A 22,138-nucleotide genomic window follows, 5' to 3' on the forward strand; every position below is an offset into this window, starting at 1 on the left:
AAATGAACCGATTTTCTGGTGATCGACGTCGTTTTTAAAGGTTAAGAGCTGATTATTTTTTGGAATCAATGTGAATTAAAATTTTTAACTGCCCGCTAAGAAAATTTAAAATTTTGAAAAATTGGAAAGTTATTGGTTTCACCCCGTTTTTCGAAAATCGAGTTTTCATCAGATCTTGACGTTTTGAGGTCCTAGGAAGCTTCCCTGACTACTCCCGCGATGCTGTCTGCGGTAAGACAGCATCGCTGTCTAAGACAGCATTATGTAAGTAATGTTACATAAGTAATATTACGCGCGTGTGTGTGTGTGTGTGTGTGTGTGTGTGTGTGTGTGTGTGTGTGTATGTGTGTGTGTGTGTAACCCTTTTATAACTTGTGAACGGCTTGACCGATTTGATCGTGGTTGGCGCCATTCGAAAGGGCTTGGCCAAACTTAGATTTCCTGAAAATTTGAACTGATTCGGACCGGTAGATTCTGAGAAATTGCAAAAATAATACAAAAAAAAATTTTTCGAAAAGTCGTTTTCTTGGAATAACTTCTAAACGGCTCCACTAATCAATTCCAAAAACTAATCAGCTCTTAAAATCCAAAAACCGTTTCGAACGCCGCCAGTCCGGTCAAAATCGGTTGATTCGTTCGTGAGTTATCGTGAACGAAAGAAAACCGAAAAAAGTGTTTTTTCGGGATTACTCTGAAATTTTCCATTTTATCAATTAAAACCTGAAAATCACTTATGAGGATGATAAAACTGCGTCGAATGCCGCCAACGGTGTGAAAATCGGTTGATCCATTCAAAAGTTATTGCGATTTGAAAAATCCAAAAATAGTGTTCTATGAAACTTCTATCAGACTTTTGAGCCGGGAGAGCTCAAATGCATTAAAATATTATCTGTCCGAACGCAGTGAGCTCAAAATATCACATAAATTATATTTTGATCAGGTATGTAATTAGCGGGAAGTTGCAGAGATGGCCTTTTAGGGTGAACCGTTTTCCTTATTTTTTTTTTACAGAAATCGAGGTTGTTCCTGAAGAACCTCCAAAAGAGGCCATCGTGGAAACGGGAACAACAAATAATGGCAAAAAAAATGGAGGAACTGAAACCAGCAGATTACTTAGTAGATATTAGTCATTAACAAGCTCCTTGTGAAGCTAGAAAATCTAGGAGTACATGCGGTGGGCTATGCTGATGATATCGTACTGATGGTCAGAAGCTCTAGCTCAGCAGAGATGAGATGGAGAACACAACGTGCTCTGGATCTCATACAGAAATGGTGCACCGAAAAATCTCTAAGGGTCAATCCCACCAAAACAGAGATGGTGCTCTTTACCAAAAAGAGGAAGCTAAAAATCATGGCACCCTCAATCTTTGGCGCGGAGCTTAAATTCTCAAAAGAGGTACGCTATCTAGGGGTAACTCTGGATAGTAAGCTCAGCTGGAATAGCCATATCGAAAAGCAGACCCGGAAAGCAACTGCCACTTTCTGGGCATGCAGAAGAACATTTGGCACAACTTGGGGCCTGAGACCGAAATTGATAAAGTGGATTTACACTGCAATTCTGGTACCTCAGCTCACCTTCGCCTCTGTGGTGTGGTGGTCTTCGATTAAGAAGAACATCAACATCAAGACACTCTCTAAGGTCTATAGACTTGCATTGCTAGGGATAACTGGAGCTCTAAGAACCACAGCAACCCTAGCAATGGGGACACTCCTGAACCTGGAGCTCCCACATATCACTGCAGAAGCTCTTGCTATGAAAACAGCAATGAGACTGCATTTCAACGGATACTGGACAAAGACTGGGACGGGACATGCATCAATCCTATAGGATAGGGGACTTGATAAGTTCCTAATCCAGGGAGGAGACATGAGCCCTCGTAGCTACCATTTCAGTCATCACTACAAAGTCCTCATCCCAAGTAGACAGGACTGGGAAAGAGGAAGCAAGAGCATCTTATCCCCCCCAGGGCTCGTCTGGTATACAGATGGCTCCAAAATGGAAAAGGGGGCAGGAGCTGGCATATATAGCAGTGGATCAAAAACAGAGATTTCTCTGCGGCTGGGAGACACTGCATCGATTTTCCAGACAGAGGTACACGCGATTTGGGCCTGCGTAGAGCACATTTCAAAGCTCAATCACAGGAACAAACACGTCTACATCTGTACTGATAGCTGCGCTGCGCTTCGAGCACTAGAACAAATAGAAGTGTCCTCGAGGCTAGTGCGAAATTGTATAGTTTCGCTGAATGAACTAGCGAAACACAATAGAGTCAAACTCCTGTGGGTACCGAGTCATAGCGGGAACACAGGAAATGACATAGCAAATGAACTGGCAAAAACGGGGGCCCGCATGGATGACCCTGAACCAATGTTCAATATAGCAGTACCTTTCAGCCTCGTTAAGCAACACACTTCCCAATGGGCCAATGACAGGTTCCGGGAGGTGTGGACAGAGGCAAAAGGTATGAGGCACACGAGGGCGCTAATAAAGGGACCCTCCAGGACACTGGGTTTGTCCTTGACAGGGCTCGACAAAAAAACACTGAGAACAATTGTCGGGTTCATCATAGGACATTGGACTACAGGAAGACATCTGAAGCATATGGGAGTCTCAGAAAACTCTCTATGCTCCAGATGTCTATCAGAGGAAGAAACTCCTCTCCACCTAATCCTCCATTGCGATGAACTAGCAACAACTCGAGAGAGCATACTAGGATTCCGCGATGGAGAGTCAATCGACGTGCTAGAGATTGGCGTAGACGGCTGCTTCACTTTTTGAGGCAGACAGGCCTGGCCAACTCTTCAACAGCATAAAGTAATTGACCCAGGAGGGCTGAGTACAATGGTCCAACAGGACTGAGTGCTTGACCCAACGTCGATTACAATACCCCCCCCCCCAATTCAATTCAATTCAATTCAATGAAGACCAAGAATTAAATCAAGAAAAATGAGTTATATTATTTAATTTAAAAAAAAAAAGGGATTTTATTGTTTGAAAAACGTTTGAATTGCATAATTTGTTCCATTAAGAAAATTTAATAAATTTATTTAAGCAATAAAATTTTTAAATAATAATAAATAAAAGGATTTTTAATAATAAATAAAGGTAAAAAATAAAAAATTTATTTTCAGCTACTTATTATAATTAACCTGGTAAGTAAATAATTATTTATATCATTTTATATTTTATATTTAATATAAAAAAAATCTAATTAAAATATAAATTTTTCTCATAAAAGTTAACCTGTAAATTTAAAATTTTTAATTTTATAATAATAATATGTCATTACATCTCTTATCAATAATTATTACTGTAATAATAATTATTTTCATTTCTTCACATTTAATAATTAATAAGTAATAATTTGGATTTTAAGAAGTTCAGTAGGAAAATCTGCAAAGAGCATTGCAAATGCTACTGCAAATATTGTACATTTGAGACAAAATATGATTAATTAAATCCATAATTTCTGTCCATCACCTTCAGGTCCCTAAGAAATGACAACAAGAAGCCACTAAACAGCGCCGAGTTGTTCCAATACGAGGACCGAATGGCGATTGCAGGTAAACTTTCCGGATATTTAATTAAATTTTACTATAACAAGAACCCTTGTATTGTATTTAGCTTTTATTTTATTTCAATGTTGAGGGCAATCGTCGAAAACTTTATATTGTTCTTCAATTCTTCAATCTATTGTGACTTTTTTAGATCACCTTGTGCATGCACCGGCCTCAAGGAACGAGCCTTGGGACTGCGAGTTTCAACCTTCCAAGAACTACAAGATCAACCCCGTAAACGTCGTATTCAACGTATTCACAAACGAAGAGGATCTTGGTAATGGAAAATTTCCGCTTTACGAGTATCCGGATCTCGGGACTTTGGTACCAGATTTTAATTTTATGTGCCCTATCATTACCGATGGCCTGCTTAAATCATCTTACTACAAACAATTAAGGTATTTGTCTTTCAAATTTTAATTACTTTTAAGTTTCATAACTTAACAACACTGAATCAGTATGTATAAATAATTTGTAAATTATTATTTATAATTTTAATATTAGTAAATTCTTAATTAAATTGCGTTGTCAAATATTTTATTTACTTTTTTTTTGTATATCCCTCGCAGTTAGGGGACCACAGTGGATCCACGGTGGATCCACGGTTAGCGTGGATCTACCGTGCAATCACTATGCATCCACGGTAGAACGACGGTGGATGAACGGTGGTTTTCAGCCATTTTGTCACCGTGGTTCTGCCGTGACATAACCGTCGTTTGACAGTGGATCCATTGTTGATTTATAGTGGCTCCACCTACGGGTTTGTTGTGGATTTGTCATGGTTTCGCCGAGGTTCTACAGTGATTTCACTGAGATTTAACCGTGGGTTAATTGTGGTTTTATCGTGGATCTACCGTGATTCCGTAACGGTTTTACGGTGGTTCCACTAATGCTTAACCGTGGGTTAATTGTGGTTTAAAAATGGTTCCACGGTGGATCCACCGTGGTTCCACTGAAGTTCGACCGTAGGTTAATGGTGGATTTAACGTGCTTCAACTTTGGTGCTACTGTGATTCCGCTGTAGTATTATTGTGATTTCTATTCAATCTGCTAGATTTTTAAGAATATTTAAAAATTAAATTCCTAAAATAATATATATACTTCTTGCATCGAATAATTCTAAAAACTATTTAGCTCTTCGACCAAGAAAAAAATATATCGAGTGGAGTAAAGCCAACAACAATTACTTGGCATCGTTAAGAGATATCATAAACGAAAAATAAAAAAAATTAGAGAACAAGGTTGATCCTGCAGACCATTTCTGAAACTTTTCGTTATTCTTGAGCTCAAAAAGTAATAGTCGCATCGTTTTAGACATTGATACTTACAAATTCAGGAGTTACTTAGAGAAAACGTTATCGCTCCTATTTTTTAAAAACACCATATTATTTGAACGCTACGTTCGATTTTCATTACTCTGGTAGCATTTGACGCAATTTTTTAAGAGCGATGTTTTAATTTTTTGCGAAGAAATCAATCAGACAAAAATTTTTGAAGATTTTTTGAACAAAATATTTTTTGAGAAATTTTCGTTCATAACATCATTTGATTAAATTAGCTGAATTACAAGCGGTTTGCTGCGATCGACATTGATTTCCATAAATAGAGTTGATTACATTTTCGAATTGATCAGCATTTTAGAGCAGCAGATAATTTATTGGAACAAAACTTTGTTGAAAGCGTTAAAAAAACATTAAACTTGACATTTTCATGTTAAAGAGCAAAATTTTCAGTTGAGGTGATTATTGAGCGATTTTAGCTTGAAAGTAGTATGAAGGGGTCCAGGTAGGCTGCAGAATCAACCGTTTTTACTACTTTCTAATTGATTAATTTTCAGTAGTAGATTAAACAAGTTATATTTTATAAAGTTGACATATTTTATAACATCAAAAATATATTCAGCAAACAATACATTTAACCAGATCTAAAACTTACAACTTTTCTCAATAAGCAAATATTGCCGTAAAGAAGAGTGAGTGCACCTAAAAATAAACAGTAAAATTATAAAATATTTCTATTAGACAATTGATAAAATATTACCATTTTAATGGAAAAATTATATGTTTGCAGTCAATGACATACAATTTACAACTTACATTACAGGATACGATATTTGAAAGGAAATAAAAAATTTTAGTTTTTTCAATTAAATGATGAAGAAATAATTAAAAACTCACTATCACTTTAGGTACCAACAAATTTTATTTTCAACAAGAGTTTCATCATGTGTAAAATGAAGTTAGATAATTTATATTTGAACATCGTACGTTTTTATATACATAATAGAATTAATAACATTAAGTTTTTTTTAAAAAATAACATTTTTTATCCTACATTTACAAAGAATGTTCATAAAGCTTAACTCTAAGAAAACTAATAAGCTGATAATCTATTGATGAAAAAATTGGTATTCCGGCAAAAGCTACTTGTGTCTTAGAAAACCTAAAATATTTAGAAAAATTACATGAAATATATTGAAATTGAGTCTTAGAGAAATAACAATTAGGAATTGTGATTTAATAACCTACAACAAGAATTAAACATAATAGTATATTACACTACTAGAGTCGTAAGTTGAATTTTCAGCCCTGCGCGTCATGATGCCCAAGGCGAAGCCGAGGGTACCATGACGCGCATGACCGAGATTTCAACTTTTGGCCTGTGTAGTGTATACGATTTTTGTTCATAGCTGGTCGAAAGTACGTTATCAATTTTACTTTTTTTAACTTCAAGTGCAGATAAGTATGTCTTGATGCCTGACCCGACACTTGCGGCACGAGCGAAGCGAGTGCTGCTGGTCGTGGGGGCAGGCATCAAATAACCGGAAGGAAGTTAGCGTAGAATATTTTTTTTTTAATTTTGTTATATGCCAATTAATTGCTCCTTGAATGCTCTTTCAGAATCCGTAATTGCTCCATGTATATTATTATTAGTTAATTAATAATTAATTTTTTTAAAAATTGCCGAGTCGAAAAATTAAAATCCTTATAACTCAAAAAATAAGCCACTTTTAATACATATATATATTTTTTTTAATTGCTCTCGATTTGCTCTATTGATTAGAGAAAAGAGTTATCTAATTTTTGCAATATTTATAATAATTAATTATAATAAACTATTTGTACGTGTTCATTGCTGTCCTATGACGTCATCAATTGTCGCCGGAACTTGCGGAGGGCATATTTACATGTATTAGCGCTGTCGCGAAATTACTCTCGTCTTAATGTTTACGTTTTGTTAATAACCTGAGGTTATTTTCACTCGAGTGAGGTTCAACTACAGTTTTAGTGCCTTTTAGTGCTAAAATTGGGATTATCGCCCTCCAAGTAAAGATTGTAAAAAGTTTGATCCAACGTCATCATACATCATCTATTTAGATATATTTAGTAGTGGACTTATACAGCTCACTCGTGGATCATCACTCAAGAAACAAGTGTCAAATTATGGATAGAAATTTTTCGTGAAATCATTACATTTTATGGCTGCTTGTACTGACCTTACTTAATAATCAATAAAGTAATTCTAATCATAGTAGTGAAAGTCAGCTATCATTAGTGATAGTTAATGTACTGCCTGATTTTGGTCATGGGATTGAAATTGTGTTGGGTATCAGAGAAAACCACGTCGAGTAGCATGAAGAGCAAAAGTAAATGCTTCTTCGCTGCTTCTCAGTATGATTTTACTGCTCAGATTTAGAGTATTATAAAATTTGGCAAGTCTCTGTCTAAAAGTATTTTGATTACTAATTAACTACTTTAAACTTTTTTTTATTTGCAGTTATTATCACCCGAATACTAGGGTTTAATTAAAACAAAACTTTTAATTTAGATTAATTGAAAATCAATAAATTCCAAGATGTCAGTAGCATAGTAAAATCGTTGGAAAATTTGTTTTCTATTAATTGTTAAGAACAAAGGTAAATAGTTAAAGTGATTGGTAAGACATTTATATTTTATCTATTAAAAAGACTCGAATATTTACTGCTATAGACATTTTTGTTTTTTATAATAAGCTTTTAGTATATTTTATTTACAACTCACTTTTATTATATCTGTTTTAGTTCATTGTGAAATTTGATTAAGTTTATTATAATCATCTGTTGTGCCTCATTCACCTGTATTGAATATCTGTGAACAGTAGCCGGTAGCTTCATTTGTTGACTTCGAGGAGCTGTAAATATATTGTGTGTTTATAATATAAATAATAAAAAAACATTTGAGAATATTGTCAAGTAACTCAGGAATATCTTTGAGCACGCTAATGAAAATCTAAAAAAAAATGATTGGGCTATAAGTGTGACATAGAAGATTGGTCTGTTGTCAGCACAGAAAAAGAAGCAATTGCCAGGAAACATGTAATCGGGTTTTTAAAACCTGTGAAGAAAACAATACTATCATCAATAATCAAAAGACTATTTTTGTTATCTACAATTCTCAAATTATTGTTTAGGTAAAAAGTATTTTTATCTTAAATTTTATAAGAAAAATTGATACTCTTTATTTTGTTTCAGGATATCAGGGAGTAAAGATTAGGGTGGGTCAAAAAAATCGAATAATTTATTTTTGACTTTATACTCTGAAAAATAGGTTCGTAGACACCTAAAAGAATTCTCTCCAAGTATAAGCTCTTAATTATAACGGGAAGGTCCTCCGCTTTGCGGGTTTCTATTTTTTCGAATAATCAGATAAAAAATTTATATCTCGCTTCCAACTGCTTGGAAAAATATTCCGTGGCATAGATTTTGTGAGAAATTGAATGCTCTACAAAAATGGTCTCTTATGATTTTTTGATTAAGTGAAGCCGTTACGAGATATTCATCGTCAAACATTAACGAATATCAATATTTCCAGTTTTTGATCAATAATTCGATAAATTTTAATTTAAACTATGAGTTTCAGGAAAATTTACATAAATTTGAGTTTCGATCGATAAAGAAATGTTATAATAAGTTAGATAAAGAATTATTGGAATTATCATTGATTTTCCTTGGAGAAATGCCTCAAGAAAAGATTTCTTTCAAACGTCCTGGTGCTGTTCATCATGCTAGATGGATGGCTAAGGCCATTTATAGTTTGAAAATGTATCTATTCAGAGATGAATTCAAACTCTCTCAGAAAGAATTGCATGGTCTTCGTCATTTCTGTATTTTTATAGTCACATTGTATTTAAAAGCTTGGTTTTCATCAACTTCTGCAACAACTGCTGCTTATCATGACTTGCAGTTTATGAAAAATTTATTGGAGTACAAAAATATCAATCCTTTGATTTCTTCAGCTACGTGTGAAAAAATGATTTCGCACTTATGGTATTTGAGCGATGAACTTGCCATTTTATCACTGTTTGACGATGGCGTTCCATTAGAAGTAAAAAAGTATTGTTGAAGCTGTTAATACTCGTGAAGGTACAGATTCTAAAGCTAAAAGATTTGTAATTGCTAAAAAGATTTGAATTCATTGGCGCAGAGAACTCTGAGTGACTTTGTGTCTAAAAAGTCATTAAATCTTTTCAAAATCTTCGATCTACCGTATGACTTTCTTGATGTCGATGTTGAATTATGGCCTACTAATGAGAGTTATCTCGAAAATAAAGAATACTTTCAACAACTAAAAGTTGTCAATGATTCAGCAGAGCGAGCTGTTGCATTAGTCAGTGAATATAATCAATGCTTGACAAAAATGAAGAACAATTCCAGTACTTATTGCAAGTTGTCAAAGAACATCAAAAACATTCCCAAATTGTAATAAAAGAAATTATTTATAGTAATAGCGTACTGTTATGTTAAAAATATAGACAATTATATTGCAATTGATAATTCAATAAAAAATTTATCTATAAAAAAGTTAAATACTGGTTGTTTCTCACTTGATTCAATACTTTTCATATTAAATTTGACAAAGAAATATGTCATTCACTTCAAATTAAACTAATCATTGGCTATATGTCGAAAAAATGCTCTAATTTCTTGTTTTAATGCAATCAAACAAGCTCAAGACTGAAAACAATATTAAAAAAATTGTTTATAACATTTCTTTATCGATCGAAACTCAAATTTATGTAAATTTTCCTGAAACTCATAGTTTAAATTAAAATTTATCGAATTATTGATCAAAAACTGGAAATATTGATATTCGTTAATGTTTGACGATGAATATCTCGTAACGGCTTCACTTAATCAAAAAATCATAAGAGACCATTTTTGTAGAGCAGTAAATTTCCTACAAAATCATGAGTTCCGCAATCCGAAATAATTTTTTTCTTCGACTTATAAAATTCATAATAAAAACGAATATTTTCCTTAAAATAGCCAAACTTCAACTATGAATATCTTTTAATCGGTTGAGTTTTTGAAAAAGTCATAAGAGACCTTTTTTGTAAAGCATTCAATTTCTCACAAAATCTATGCCACGGAATATTTTTCCAAGCAGTTGGAAGCGAGATATAAATTTTTTTATCTGATTATTCGAAAAAAATAGAAACCCGCAAAGCGGAGGACCTTCCCGTTATAATTAAGAGCTTATACTTGGAGAGAATTCTTTTTAGGTGTCTACGAACCTATTTTTCAGAGTATAAAGTCAAAAATAAATTATTCGATTTTTTTGACCCACCCTAGTAAAGATAAGGGTAAAAATCAAGAGATATGTAACTTTATATGTACTTTTATTGTTATCATAGAATTAAAATTTTATTTTTTATAACAAAAATAGGTTTTACATATAAGAAGGAAGAAAGTGTAAATTTAATTTAGTACCGTTGTTGAGCAATAGTCGTTATTTAATTCACGTGTAAGTTTTTTAGATTTTTTACACTCGTACATAAAATAATAAAAAAGCTTTAACTTCTCGTTTTTTTGGTGCAAACTTTTTCGAGTTTTCCTCCAAGTCATTAATTTGTGTCCAAACATTATTGATAGATCGAATATATGCAATATAGTGAGCTGTACATTCTGGATCATCAGGTATAAGGTACTCGATGACACCGGCCAACAGAAATGACATTTCAAAAACCGTCAAACGAACTGGTATTTCCTCCAGATAATATCCTGTTCGTTGTTTGAGACCGTGTTCAGAAAAATGTTCAACGTTGAAACACAAATATGAAGTAACATTAATTATTTTCTTTGCAGATACTATTTTACACGAGTCACATGGATATAGATGTTTTTTTCTTACTTCTTGAGTGATACACTCTTCCAAGGATTGAAGACCATTTTTCCAAACTAATGCAGCGCCTACATTTAACACTGGTGCTTTGACAGACTCGAAGTAATTACATTTTTTGTTGGTACAATATGTTTGTTCAGTGTTACAATCAGATTCACTCATAATCCATGAGAAAGTTCTTGATACATCGTCACAACAGTTTATTGAATAATTTTTTTCTGGATACTTCTTACTATGAAATAAATAACTGAGTCGTTTTTTATTAAATGATGCATCGGCACCAAATTCAGTATAATGTAGTAAACAAGAAAAGAAAGAATTGGGTTTAATTTGATTATCCACAAAAGTTTTAAAATGAATGAAATTTAAGTAAGTGAACGATAAAACCTCCATCAAGCTATCAAAAGGACACGTGTTAAGCAATCTTAATTTTCTCCCATTGATTGGGTATGCACGAATATACTGTCCGTTGCGAATAATTTTCTTTTTCCTCAATTTTTGTTTTTCCGTTTTTTATTTAGTACTTTAGCATGCAATACGTCTACTTCTGGGAAAGGTGTTACATATTTGCCGCGTTTAGACTTAGGACTTGATTGATTTTTACTATATTTTTTCTTTTCTTTGTTATTTTACTACATTTCAATCGAAAACTGGGTGGTTTTGAATCTAATGTTATAGAATAATGCTCATCAGATTTTCTTTTTAAAGAAAAGATAGTGTCATTTAATGATTGAGTCAATGAATATTTAGGACCAGGAACGTCTGACATTTTTTCATCAACAATCTTACTTTCACTTTTTATTGGGGTTGAGACAAATATTGGTTCAGGTAATTCTTTGATCAAACTTGAATTAAGATCTGCGTCTGAGTCAATAATTGGGTAAAGCGTTTCGAAATTATCATTGTAAATTGAATTTAAGTCCTCGAATCTTTGAAGTGAGTCGGATAAATGATTATCAAAAATTAAACCATCATTTGAGTTTGTATTTAAATCTTCTGCTACTTGAATTGGTTCATCAGGTAAAATATCATCACTGAAAGTTAAATTTAAATTGTTATCCTGTTTTGCAAGTGACGTGTCGCTTTTTCAGAGCTTAAAGTAGTAGACTGTACTTGATTTTTCCAATTTTCCTGTAATTTAAAAATTTTGTCAATAGTTATTTTAGTTTGTTTTTTACCTTTATGCTTTTTAAGTTCTTTTTCTTCCATTTTTAACTGCTCAAGTTCTGCTCTCCCTTCTTTAATTCTTGAAAAGATTGATCTTAAGTGTTTAACCAGAAATTTATCCAGTCGGACTAATTGATAATCTACTAATAGATTGCTTTTAGCGAAACTGAAGTAATTTTCAGATCGTTCTGATACAGGAACCTCATTCTCACAATTGTAAAGACATCTCATAACGTTTGACCACGATGGAAATTTTATAAATATTATTTTTAAACTTGGTAAAATCCCAGGACAATAGTAGCTGTTAATATCATTATAATTTATAGATGTATCGGAAGAATCATCTGGACAAGTTTCAGTAATTAAGAGCTCTAGGAAGTCATCAAGTTCATCCGTTTCATCTGAGCGGATTGCAATATCATCTTCTTTTATACCTTCTTCAAGACAAGATAAATGATGTTCACAAGACTTTTTTCTTCACAAACACTGACTTTTCAAATTTTTATAATCTATACTTAGATCAAATTCAAAAGTTTTTTATTTTATCTAATAACCATTTAATCTCATTAGAACAGTTATGATTGTTTTGAGATACCTTTAAAACGGCTCTCATTAATTTTTCCAATACACGAAAATTTTCGATAGTTGTCATCAGGCCAAAAACACGTAAGTAGAAATCTTTCACCGCAGCATTAACATTAACGAAGCAACATAAGCGTGAAATCCAGTGGATAAAATGGGAGATGTCAATCCGCAGGTAAGGTTGGACTAAATTTTTAGACTTATTAGTTAAGAAGCGATAGCACATCAATAAATATTGATTGTAAGTTAAATTATTCGAAGCCAAGCAAATAGCACTTTGAAGTGGTTTTGACATATCCGTTACGATCTCCAGTGGAATCTGAGCACCATTTGAAAACCAGTCTCGCAGCCAAAGACTGATGATTGAAGTATCATGACGTTCAGAGAGCATTTGACAGACCGGGACAATTAATTTCCCAATGTACGTCACGACTTGATATAAAAAAATTGGACCATTAGAATAATTATCTTTTCGAGGAATTCTTCGAACTATGCTTCCCGTAGCATCAATGGAAACACAAGGATTGAAGGTCAGTAAATCGTTATAAACTTCTATTTGTTCAGGTGTCCAATAAAATAAAAAGAACTTGTCTTTTCCAGATTGATGAAGCGCTGGTTTGAAATCTACAGTTTCTCTTAACCTGTCCAGAGATTCCCATAATGTACCGTGAGTTCCGAGATCTTCATTGATTGCTTCTTGCCTGATTTTATTACAAACGACGAGACTTGGGATTATAGGTGGTATTTGTTGACCATACTCATGAAATTTTTCTATTAGCTTCGATCTAAAGTTTTCTGTTTTTGTACATTTTAATTGTTGTTTATATTTTTCACGTAAAGGCCCAGAAATATATCTTTTTTTATTATGAGCTATTTCTTTTGCGTCCAAGGTTATTATATTTAGTGTAATATTATCATTTTTACCAAAATTAAATGTTCCTTCGCCGTAAATGGCAGCCCGACACTTTTTAACGGTACAAAATCCATCTATTTTAATAGTAAAATTATTATTATCAGTATTGTCCTGGTAGATATTATGAGTTGTTAAATTAAATGCGCATGGTAATTTTTGACTTACATATATTAACTCACAAACAATATGTGTCCAACCTTTTTGAAAAGACCAATATTTTTTTTTGTTTTTATCAGTTTTTTCACTGGGCTTTATTGATATCCATTGAGTTTCAGAAAACGTAATTTTAAAATTGAGAATTTTATCTTTGCACAAGTGATTATCATTCTGTGGATGGAGAGTGAAATCTTCGGATCGAAGCTCTGGCATTTCTTTGGAATCTCTTTCTTCATCAAGATTATCCTCTTCAATAGAGTTTTTATTTTTTGCTATAAAAGTTTCACCTCGATACCGTTTATAACTTTCGAAAATACCATTTCTATCCTGACGAACATAGAAATATAAGTTGGTCGGGTTCATTCGATATGTCCCAGTATCATATATCCAATGAGAACAAATCTCCACTCACACATGATCTGTTTTTGACTTCAATTTATCTTGACTATTACATAATTCAAAATTTTTAATCACGTCAAAAATTTCAAAATGAGAGACAGCAGCTCGAGACGTCATTTTCATAAACTATATATTAATAATCAATTAATTATTAATTAATAATATCATGTTTAATAATCATTCATCAAATTGCACCAGTATAATTGTTTTTCTTTATAGATACTCCTTTATGTAATAACAGTTAATTTTTTAATGAACATTAAACAATCATTATTATTTAAAGAATTATTTGTTGATAATTAAAGAACTATTAACTAAGAATAATATAATTCACAGCAACACTTTAATACAGAGCAAATTCTTATTTTATTTATTTTTTTTTTTTCAAATAAAGTTATTCTTGACTGTTAATTGTTTGATTATTATTATTTAAATAATTCTTTTTTAATAATTAATGCACTACTAAGTATTAATAAAATCATATTCAACAGTAACACATTAAAATTAAACACAGCGGTGGTTTTTTTAAAGGTACGCTATGTTTGATTGTCAATTGTTTAATTATGATTATTTAAAGAAAACGAAAAACGGCACAGCGCGAATTTTAAAAAAATTAAAAATGTAGTCAAGCCTTATTTATACTTTTTTTATCAGGTATTTTTAAATTTTATTAGAATTATAAATTACAAAAATACATATAATTATTATATAAATGTATAATGAAAACATCAAAATAAAAAATATTTACATCAACTAATAAAATAGCTTAATGGAGAAAATGTCTACTTTTAAGGTTTAATTTTTACCAAAAGTTATTCCTAATTTTTACAACACATTTATTATAAAAATTTGGAAACTTTATTTACAAATTTTTATTATATATTGTTTAGTATAATTTATTATGCTTATCTGTCAACTGTAAAAAATAGTACAGGTTGCAGGTTATTCTATTATAATAAACTTTATTAAATAAATTAATGTACAAAAAAGTACTAAATTCAATTTTAATATAAATACAACAAAAAATAGATTGTACAACTATTGATAGTACTTTAAACTTGGTTAGTTGATCATAATATTATTATTTTATTTTTGTTAATTCCATTTATTTTACTTATCCAAGCGCTTACATTCTAAAAGCTTTTAGAGTATCAGTTCTTAAATTAATATAAGAATTTTCACTGTTTATCTATTTGTCTTTTATTTTTATTCAATGTAACTTAGCCATTTAGAATAAAAAAAAACCCCATTTAATTTATAACTAATAGTATGATAAAAACAAAAAAGGTACCATAGCTAACATCGATGCAAAAGAAAAGGATGCAACTCAAAGTGATACGAGATGCATTGAGCGTATGATCATAAACTTAAACTACAGCAAAAGTTTATATGAGTTAATAAATAAACCGAATAAACGATCAATTTTCTTATTTGCCTTGGCAGAGGTATCCAAAAGCTGATCTCATAGTTCCTGACAATTACTTTTCTTTTTCCTGAGTTGACAACAGATCAGTCTTCTATATCACACCTACAGCCTAATATTATTTTTGATCTGACAGATGACTAACAAATACAAATAAATTTAATCCCGCACGCCTCTGAGGTAGAGATAGTTGCTTCAAGTTGATGTTATTTTAGACAAATATTTTCATCTACTGCTACCGGCTACTGTTCATAGATGTTCAATACAGGTGATTAAGGCACAACAGATGATGATAAACTTAATCAAATTTCACAATTAACTAAAACAGATATAATAAAAACAAATTGTAAAATAAATATACTGAATGCGTATTATAAATAATATAAGTATTAAAAAAAGTAAATACATATCCAAGTCTTTTTAAGAAAGAAAAAATATAAACTTTCTTACCAATTACTTTATCTTTTAGCCTTTGTTCCTAAAAATTGCTTTTTGGTATGTCATATTCGAAATATCAATGGGAATAAATTAATTATCGAATACAATTAAGCGCTGTTGATTTTCAGTTAATCTAAATTAATAATCCTGTTATAATTGAAGCCAGAAGTCTGGGTAATAATAGCTGCAAATAAAAAAAAGTGTGGCTATAAAAAAATGTGTAAAGTAATTAATGAATAATCAGAAGGTTTGTGGAAAAATTTTGGAAAATTTTTTTCTCAAGAATTTAATTTCCCGTAAATTTTTTTTTTTGCAAAAAGTTATTTCTTCTGATTTATGTAAACATAAGGAGACTTACCAAATTTTTATAATACTCTAAATTTAAGTAGGAAAATCATACTTTGGTGCAAAAGAGATGAATATACTTCATTTTGAATTTCTCCGCCAGAAAATGATGATTGGAGCGCTCGTCAAAATTTTATCTTTCAAATTTCTATTGGAAAAAAATTTTTTTTTTAAATACAAATAAATATAGTTGTAAATATCCAAATTTTGAATAACTGCATTTTTTTATTTTTTGTAAATTCGATTCCTTCGCCGAGATATCGATTGTCTGTTGTCCGCTAAGTTCACACTCATAGTGAAGTACCAGAGACTTATATCAAAACGGTTCTAGACGACTTTTCATATTTCAGCTGTTCAAGACTGTTCGTGACTGCAAAATTCCTCAAACTTGACTTGTTACAGACTAAACTAATGTCATGTATTCTAAACTTCAAATTTTTAATTGATAAAAATTTTAGATCTTCGTTGCAGACTACTGCATTAATAATGTTCTGTCTCACGAAAAGAAAGTCTGCACTTCATTTTTTTTTCCAAGATTCTCACGCTTTTTTTTCTAAGTTTCTTTAATTTTGTTCTCTTCATGCTACTCGACGTGGTTTTCTCTGATACCCAACACAATTTCAATCCCATGACCAAAATCAGGCAGTACATTAACTATCACTAATGATAGCTGACTTTCACTACTATGATTAGAATTACTTTATTGATTATTAAGTAAGGTCAGTACAAGCAGCCATAAAATGTAATGATTTCACGAAAAATTTCTATCCATAATTTGACACTTGTTTCTTGAGTGATGATCCACGAGTGAGCTGTATAAGTCCACTACTAAATATATCTAAATAGATGATGTATGATGACGTTGGATCAAACTTTTTACAATCTTTACTTGGAGGGCGATAATCCCAATTTTAGCACTAAAAGGCACTAAAACTGTAGTTGAACCTCACTCGAGTGAAAATAACCTCAGGTTATTAACAAAACGTAAACATTAAGACGAGAGTAATTTCGCGACAGCGCTAATGTAAATATGCCCTCCGCAAGTTCCGGCGACAATTGATGACGTCATAGGACAGCAATGAACACGTACAAATAGTTTATTATAATTAATTATTATAAATATTGCAAAAATTAGATAACTCTTTTCTCTAATCAATAGAGCAAATCGAGAGCAATTAAAAAAATATATATATGTATTAAAAGTGGCTTATTTTTTGAGTTATAAGGATTTTAATTTTTCGACTCGGCAACTTTTTAAAAAATTAATTATTAATTAACTAATAATAATATACATGGAGCAATTACGGATTCTGAAAGAGCATTCAAGGAGCAATTAATTGGCATATAACAAAATTAAAAAAAAAAAAAATATTCTACGCTTACTTCCTTCCGGTCATCAAATACATTCGAAGAGTCTAGCCTGGTCATATTTTTTAAAAATAAATGGATTCCATTTTATCAAAGTTAAATTTACGTTCATTAGTTTAACAAATTATATTAGTGATTATAAATTTATAAAACAAAACATATTATAAGCTAAAAACTCTGATTGCGTTTTTTTATCGTTTTCATTTTTTCTCGAATGATCACAGTTATTAATAATCTTTCCATAAAAAACACAATTTTCAAACTTGATATTAGAGCAGTTAAAAATTATATCTCCACTAAATATACAGTTTTGATATTGGTGGATTCATCAGATCACATGACACTGAAGTTGACAGACATTAAAAATTTTTTTAGAATTTTATGGCAATTAAATTATCATAAAAAAATTTAGTAAAAAAATTCCACATGTGAAAATTAATAAAAATTACAAGTGTAAATTTTTAGAAGCATTTTTTTATTATAATTGATTTGCTATAAAAATTTTCAAAATTGACAGCTGACAGCTAACTTCAGTATCATTAAGATGACAACGTATTATTCATTTTTACTGGGGTATTGAATTGACATTAATAATACTTTAATATTAAATTAACAGACGACTAAACAACATTGATAATTATTTTAAAGGTTAGAGGTAGCAACAGAAATGACAGCGGTTAACAATTTGCTATAGCGACGGAATAAATAGTCCCAAGTTACGAGTGTAACTATGCATGAGAAATTTTTCCTCCCGTCGTTGTAGAGAGCGCACGTGTATTTCTCGCCGGGAGTAAATGTTAAACTTTCATCCCTGCTATTAGGGACGAAAGTATGTACTTTCGACCGAGGTATGAAGAAAAAGTTTTTTCAATCTGTCTCCCAACAATTAGTTTGTTTAATTACATACAAATCTTGTGATAAAGCAATTAAAACGGCTGGTTTTATCAACCTAGATTCTTTAACGAATAATAAGTTGTTAGAATGTGTTACTTGATGGATGTATTGCTTTCAAACGTGGAATGTATCGGTTCGGTAAACTAATTCTTACAATTTGACAATGTTACTTCTAAAATTTTGAAGTTTTTAATTAGATTGACCTAAAGGCCAATCTAATTTTTCCTTATAAATAAACAATGATTTTAAAATAAATATTTCAGCTCGTAGAGCGCAGAAAATGTAATAAAATAATTTTTGACCTCGAAGAGCTGTAAATTTTAGTATTATCTAGGGATATTTTCGGGCGCTCTGAGCTTGAAAATAGTGAGAAGTTCCACAGATTGCTTGCAGCATCAAGCTTCTTTTCTAATGTTTTTGTTTCCAATATCTTGAAAATTCTTCGTCCAATCAATTTTTGACACTGTATAACAATTGTCGCTCTTGAGAAATTGGATCGAATGCCACCAAAAAATTTTTTTTTCAACTTCTCAAAGTGTTTTTTTAAACTCTACGTTCTTTCTACGTTTTACTCTCTACGTTCAATTAAATGTTACACAAGTTACATTCAATACGCTTCTGGTCCCAATCTTCCATTAAAATTCTATTGATAACTTTGCCAAAATTCTTAGGTAAGACTAGCATAAGATTTGCCACGAAAATCTGCCATAAGTATCTCCAGCAAGACCCATAAGTAAAAAAAGACGTTAGCCACTATCGAGCTGAAAAACAGGTTTGCGCAAGCATAACCGATTAATCGGTTGATTTGTTTATGAATTATCTTTGTCGAAAAATTTCCAAAAATTGTTTTTCTCAATTATCTTACAAAATTTTAGTCAGATCAATTTTTTTTTGTAAAAATAAACTCTTGTATTGCTTAAAAACGACATCGATCGCCGCAAACCGCAAAAAAATTCACTATTTTATTTCAGAGATATTGCAGTTCAGATATTTAAAAAAGTAGAAATAAAGGTTGACCCTGCAAGCCATCCTTGAAATTTCCTGCTATTATCGAGCTCAAAGTCACTCCCTCCCCTTAAATTTCTCTGATAACTTCTCAATGTTAACCAGCAACCTTTCTCCCTGCCTTCCTCCCGCCTCATCTCTTTTCACCCTTTCTTTAACTCTATATCTGAACGTACTTCCCATAAGTGCTCCCACGTTTTATTCAAACCACAATACTTAAATTTCTTACTTTCCTTATTTTTCCCGTATCTGCCCCCCTTCAACCCATCTCCCAGTCTGAACTTCGCAATTTTTCTCCAACTGTCCTCACTCTGGCCACCTTTCACTTAACCTGACAATCCCCTCTTCCCCTTAAATCTCTTTCACGGTCTTATATTCCTTATTACTTTTAGATTCCCATATATTCTCCCATCTTTGCCTTTCCTGCTTTTTCTTCTCAAGTTTCTCTAAATCCGTCCCCCTTATCAATCCTTTTTACCATCTCCTCTACTTCTTCTTCTAGACTCCAGCTTCTCTGCTCAAAAAATTCCTTCCTCTCATTCTCTTCTCTTCATAATCCCACACCTGCCCTTATTCTGTTCTTCATCTCTATGCCAACAGCCTTCCTCCTCCCTTTTCTATCCTCTGTTTATAGTTCTATGCTCTTAACCCTACTCTGCTTTCCCACCAATTCTTTCTGTAATTCTACCCGTAATAAATACCCAACCAAAACAGTTTTACTGCAAGAAATTGCGCTAAGTCCACGTTCATAAGATTCATCTTAATGACATTTGCCCTTTATAAAAAAAATAAGATTAATTTCAATACCTATCGTTCTTCACAAAAAGATTTAAAATACAATAGAACACCTAATGAACAATATAGTTTGTAAAAAATTAAAAAAAATTTTGTTGAAAATTTAAAAATTAAAAAAAATTTTTTTGTGCGTACTCATAGAATTTTTACCTTTTGTGGAATTAATAAAATTTAGTGTATTAAAAAACGCACAGCAAGTATGCTCAATAAATTTTTTTTTAATTTTTAAATTTTCAACAAAATTTTTTTTAATTTTTTAAAAACTATATCGTTTAATAGGTGTTCTATTGTATTTTAAATCTTTTTTTAAAAAACGATAGGTATTGAAATTAATCTTATTTTTTTTATAAAGGGCAAAAGTTATTAAGATAAGAGTCTTATGAACGTGGACTTGGCGCAATTTTTTTACAGTGAAACTGTTTTTATTCAGATTATTATTACTAATATTGTTATATATCAGTAATATTATTAAATATTATTCATAATTATTAATATTATTATTGTCGTTAATATTATTATTATCATCATTATTATTACAAAAAAAATTTTATTCTACAATAAATTCCACAGTTCAATTAATTTTTTTTTGTAGTTCTATTAATTATCTTTGAATTTATTTATTTACGGCCAGTTTTTCAATCTGAGATAAAATTAAATCTAATGATAAAATATATCTATATTTTTATATATATCGATGTATTCACAATACTAATTTTGTTTTTATCTCAGATTGAAAAACTGGTTCTTAGTGCATATAGCAATGAAATAAAACTACTCACGTTGTATCACACAAACGTACATATTAAATTGCCGCTCATATTTGTAAACTCTATGACTTAAGTAACTGTTGTTGTTATTATAATTATAGGACTTTTTCTTCTCAGAATGAATATATCTAATAGTTTGAATTTTCTATATAGATAACAACGATTGGTGGCGTGAGTTTTGACGCAGAACAGTATACTAACGTACTCATGGCCTCCACAATGAAAATGAGAGCTGGCCGGGTTATGAACGTCATGTGGACTAATGATCAGATGAAAAAATTGTACATCTCTGAGCTAAAAGCCAAAGGAGAATTTTCTAAAGTGACTACACGTGACATTAGCAAAATTAAAGGTAAATATTGTATCTAAAAATATTTTTGATTGATTTAAAATGATACCTACTCGTGTGTGTCTGTGTGTTTGGCTGTGTTTATACAGAAATCCTGATTAGTTAAAAAACTTTTTGGTATTACTTTTTCCAATTATACTGCTTAACCGAATTAATTGGTTTTGATTTGCTTTTCGGTAACCGATGTCGTTTTTTATGAGTACGAGATGATCATTTTCTGTGTATGTTCTGTTCTATTGTTAATATTCTATTGTGAATGATTTTATTTGTACCAATCCTTCGGATTTCTCAAAATTTAGTGGATTCAATCGATTTAAATTTTCTGATAATCTAAGCTTAATGAACCTTTTGAAAAATATGTCACAAACTGCTTATCAATTAGCCAATTTGTCAAACAGTCATGAAAAGTTCACAGACCCACACATACAAACATTCTCAGAAGCACAATTACGTAGTGGACCTGATAATAATTTTCTTTTAATAATTTGCAGGTATATGCAGGCATTTACAAAAAAGCATTTCATTCCGGTTAGGCCAGGTTCAACAGATGATATTAATAAAAACATTAAAAATTGGATCAGTAATAAGTTGAAGGAAAAGAAGAGAGGCCCGAAATGTGCACGTCCTCGACAGAACTGAATTTATTTATTTAAAAAATTTTATTACCTTTACTTTTACTCTATCAGTTATGCTGAATATGCTTGGATTTTCAAAACTTAATAAATAAATATTTCATGTTAAACAGAAAAAAGTTGACCTTGCAAGCGATGTCTCGAACTTTCTGCTATTTTCGAACCCGAATCACTCAAAATATTCCTA

At 31.3% G+C, this 22,138-nt stretch overlaps 2 protein-coding genes and 2 long non-coding RNA genes across 19 annotated transcripts; 3 read left to right on the plus strand and 1 right to left on the minus strand.

The window, feature by feature from the left end:
• Positions 1 to 1,996: 1,996 nt before the first annotated feature.
• LOC141528003 (uncharacterized) lies at positions 1,997 to 2,779 on the plus strand. Its single transcript, XM_074243825.1, has one exon. The coding sequence runs from the start codon at positions 1,997 to 1,999 to the stop codon at positions 2,777 to 2,779; it is 783 nt and encodes a 260-aa protein (XP_074099926.1).
• Positions 2,780 to 3,380: 601 nt separating this feature from the next.
• Positions 3,381 to 22,061, plus strand: LOC141528031 (uncharacterized). 6 transcript variants are annotated; one of them, XM_074243860.1, is made up of 4 exons: positions 3,381 to 3,564; positions 3,710 to 3,956; positions 21,124 to 21,322; positions 21,811 to 22,061. In XM_074243860.1, the coding sequence occupies exons 1-3, from the start codon at positions 3,552 to 3,554 to the stop codon at positions 21,125 to 21,127; spliced, it is 264 nt and encodes an 87-aa protein (XP_074099961.1). In that variant the 5' UTR covers positions 3,381 to 3,551; the 3' UTR covers positions 21,128 to 21,322; positions 21,811 to 22,061. The 6 variants fall into 6 exon arrangements, 2 of the variants coding, with proteins under 2 accessions (XP_074099961.1, XP_074099960.1); XR_012479276.1 differs by lacking the exons at positions 3,381 to 3,564; positions 3,710 to 3,956 and adding exons at positions 19,091 to 20,662; positions 20,933 to 21,043; XR_012479279.1 differs by lacking the exons at positions 3,381 to 3,564; positions 3,710 to 3,956 and adding an exon at positions 16,695 to 17,227.
• LOC141528070 (uncharacterized) lies at positions 6,897 to 11,222 on the plus strand. 11 transcript variants are annotated; one of them, XR_012479299.1, is made up of 7 exons: positions 6,897 to 7,270; positions 7,336 to 7,474; positions 7,619 to 8,007; positions 8,069 to 8,091; positions 10,263 to 10,340; positions 10,469 to 10,576; positions 10,682 to 11,222. It is a non-coding gene; the product is annotated as an uncharacterized LOC141528070 (long non-coding RNA). The 11 variants fall into 11 exon arrangements; XR_012479295.1 differs by having other exon boundaries at positions 6,899 to 7,270; positions 7,619 to 8,091; positions 10,469 to 10,599; positions 10,682 to 11,221; XR_012479293.1 differs by having other exon boundaries at positions 6,900 to 7,270; positions 7,619 to 8,091; positions 10,682 to 11,221.
• Positions 15,059 to 16,564, minus strand: LOC141528032 (uncharacterized). The gene is made up of 3 exons (XR_012479280.1): positions 16,155 to 16,564; positions 15,809 to 15,980; positions 15,059 to 15,677 (listed from the first exon to the last, which is right to left on the minus strand). It is a non-coding gene; the product is annotated as an uncharacterized LOC141528032 (long non-coding RNA).
• Positions 22,062 to 22,138: the final 77 nt, after the last annotated feature.

This window comes from Cotesia typhae, unplaced genomic scaffold (assembly GCF_013202065.1).
Source record: "Cotesia typhae breed Kobodo isofemale line unplaced genomic scaffold, CoteBio_Ctyphae contig_42, whole genome shotgun sequence".
In the NCBI taxonomy this organism is placed as follows: Eukaryota; Metazoa; Arthropoda; class Insecta; order Hymenoptera; family Braconidae; genus Cotesia; species Cotesia typhae.

Excerpts from the sequence above, each read along its gene's own strand:
- LOC141528003 (XM_074243825.1), top strand. The coding sequence starts at position 1,997 with ATGGAAAAGGGGGCAGGAGCTGGCATATATAGCAGTGGATCAAAAACA.
- LOC141528031 (XM_074243859.1), top strand. The coding sequence starts at position 18,491 with ATGTGTTACTTGATGGATGTATTGCTTTCAAACGTGGAATGTATCGGT. Across the intron at positions 18,542-21,123 it reads ACGTGGAATGTATCGGTTCG|ATAACAACGATTGGTGGCGT; the intron begins GTAAACTAATTC and ends TTTTCTATATAG. Across the intron at positions 21,323-21,810 it reads TGACATTAGCAAAATTAAAG|GTATATGCAGGCATTTACAA; the intron begins GTAAATATTGTA and ends AATAATTTGCAG.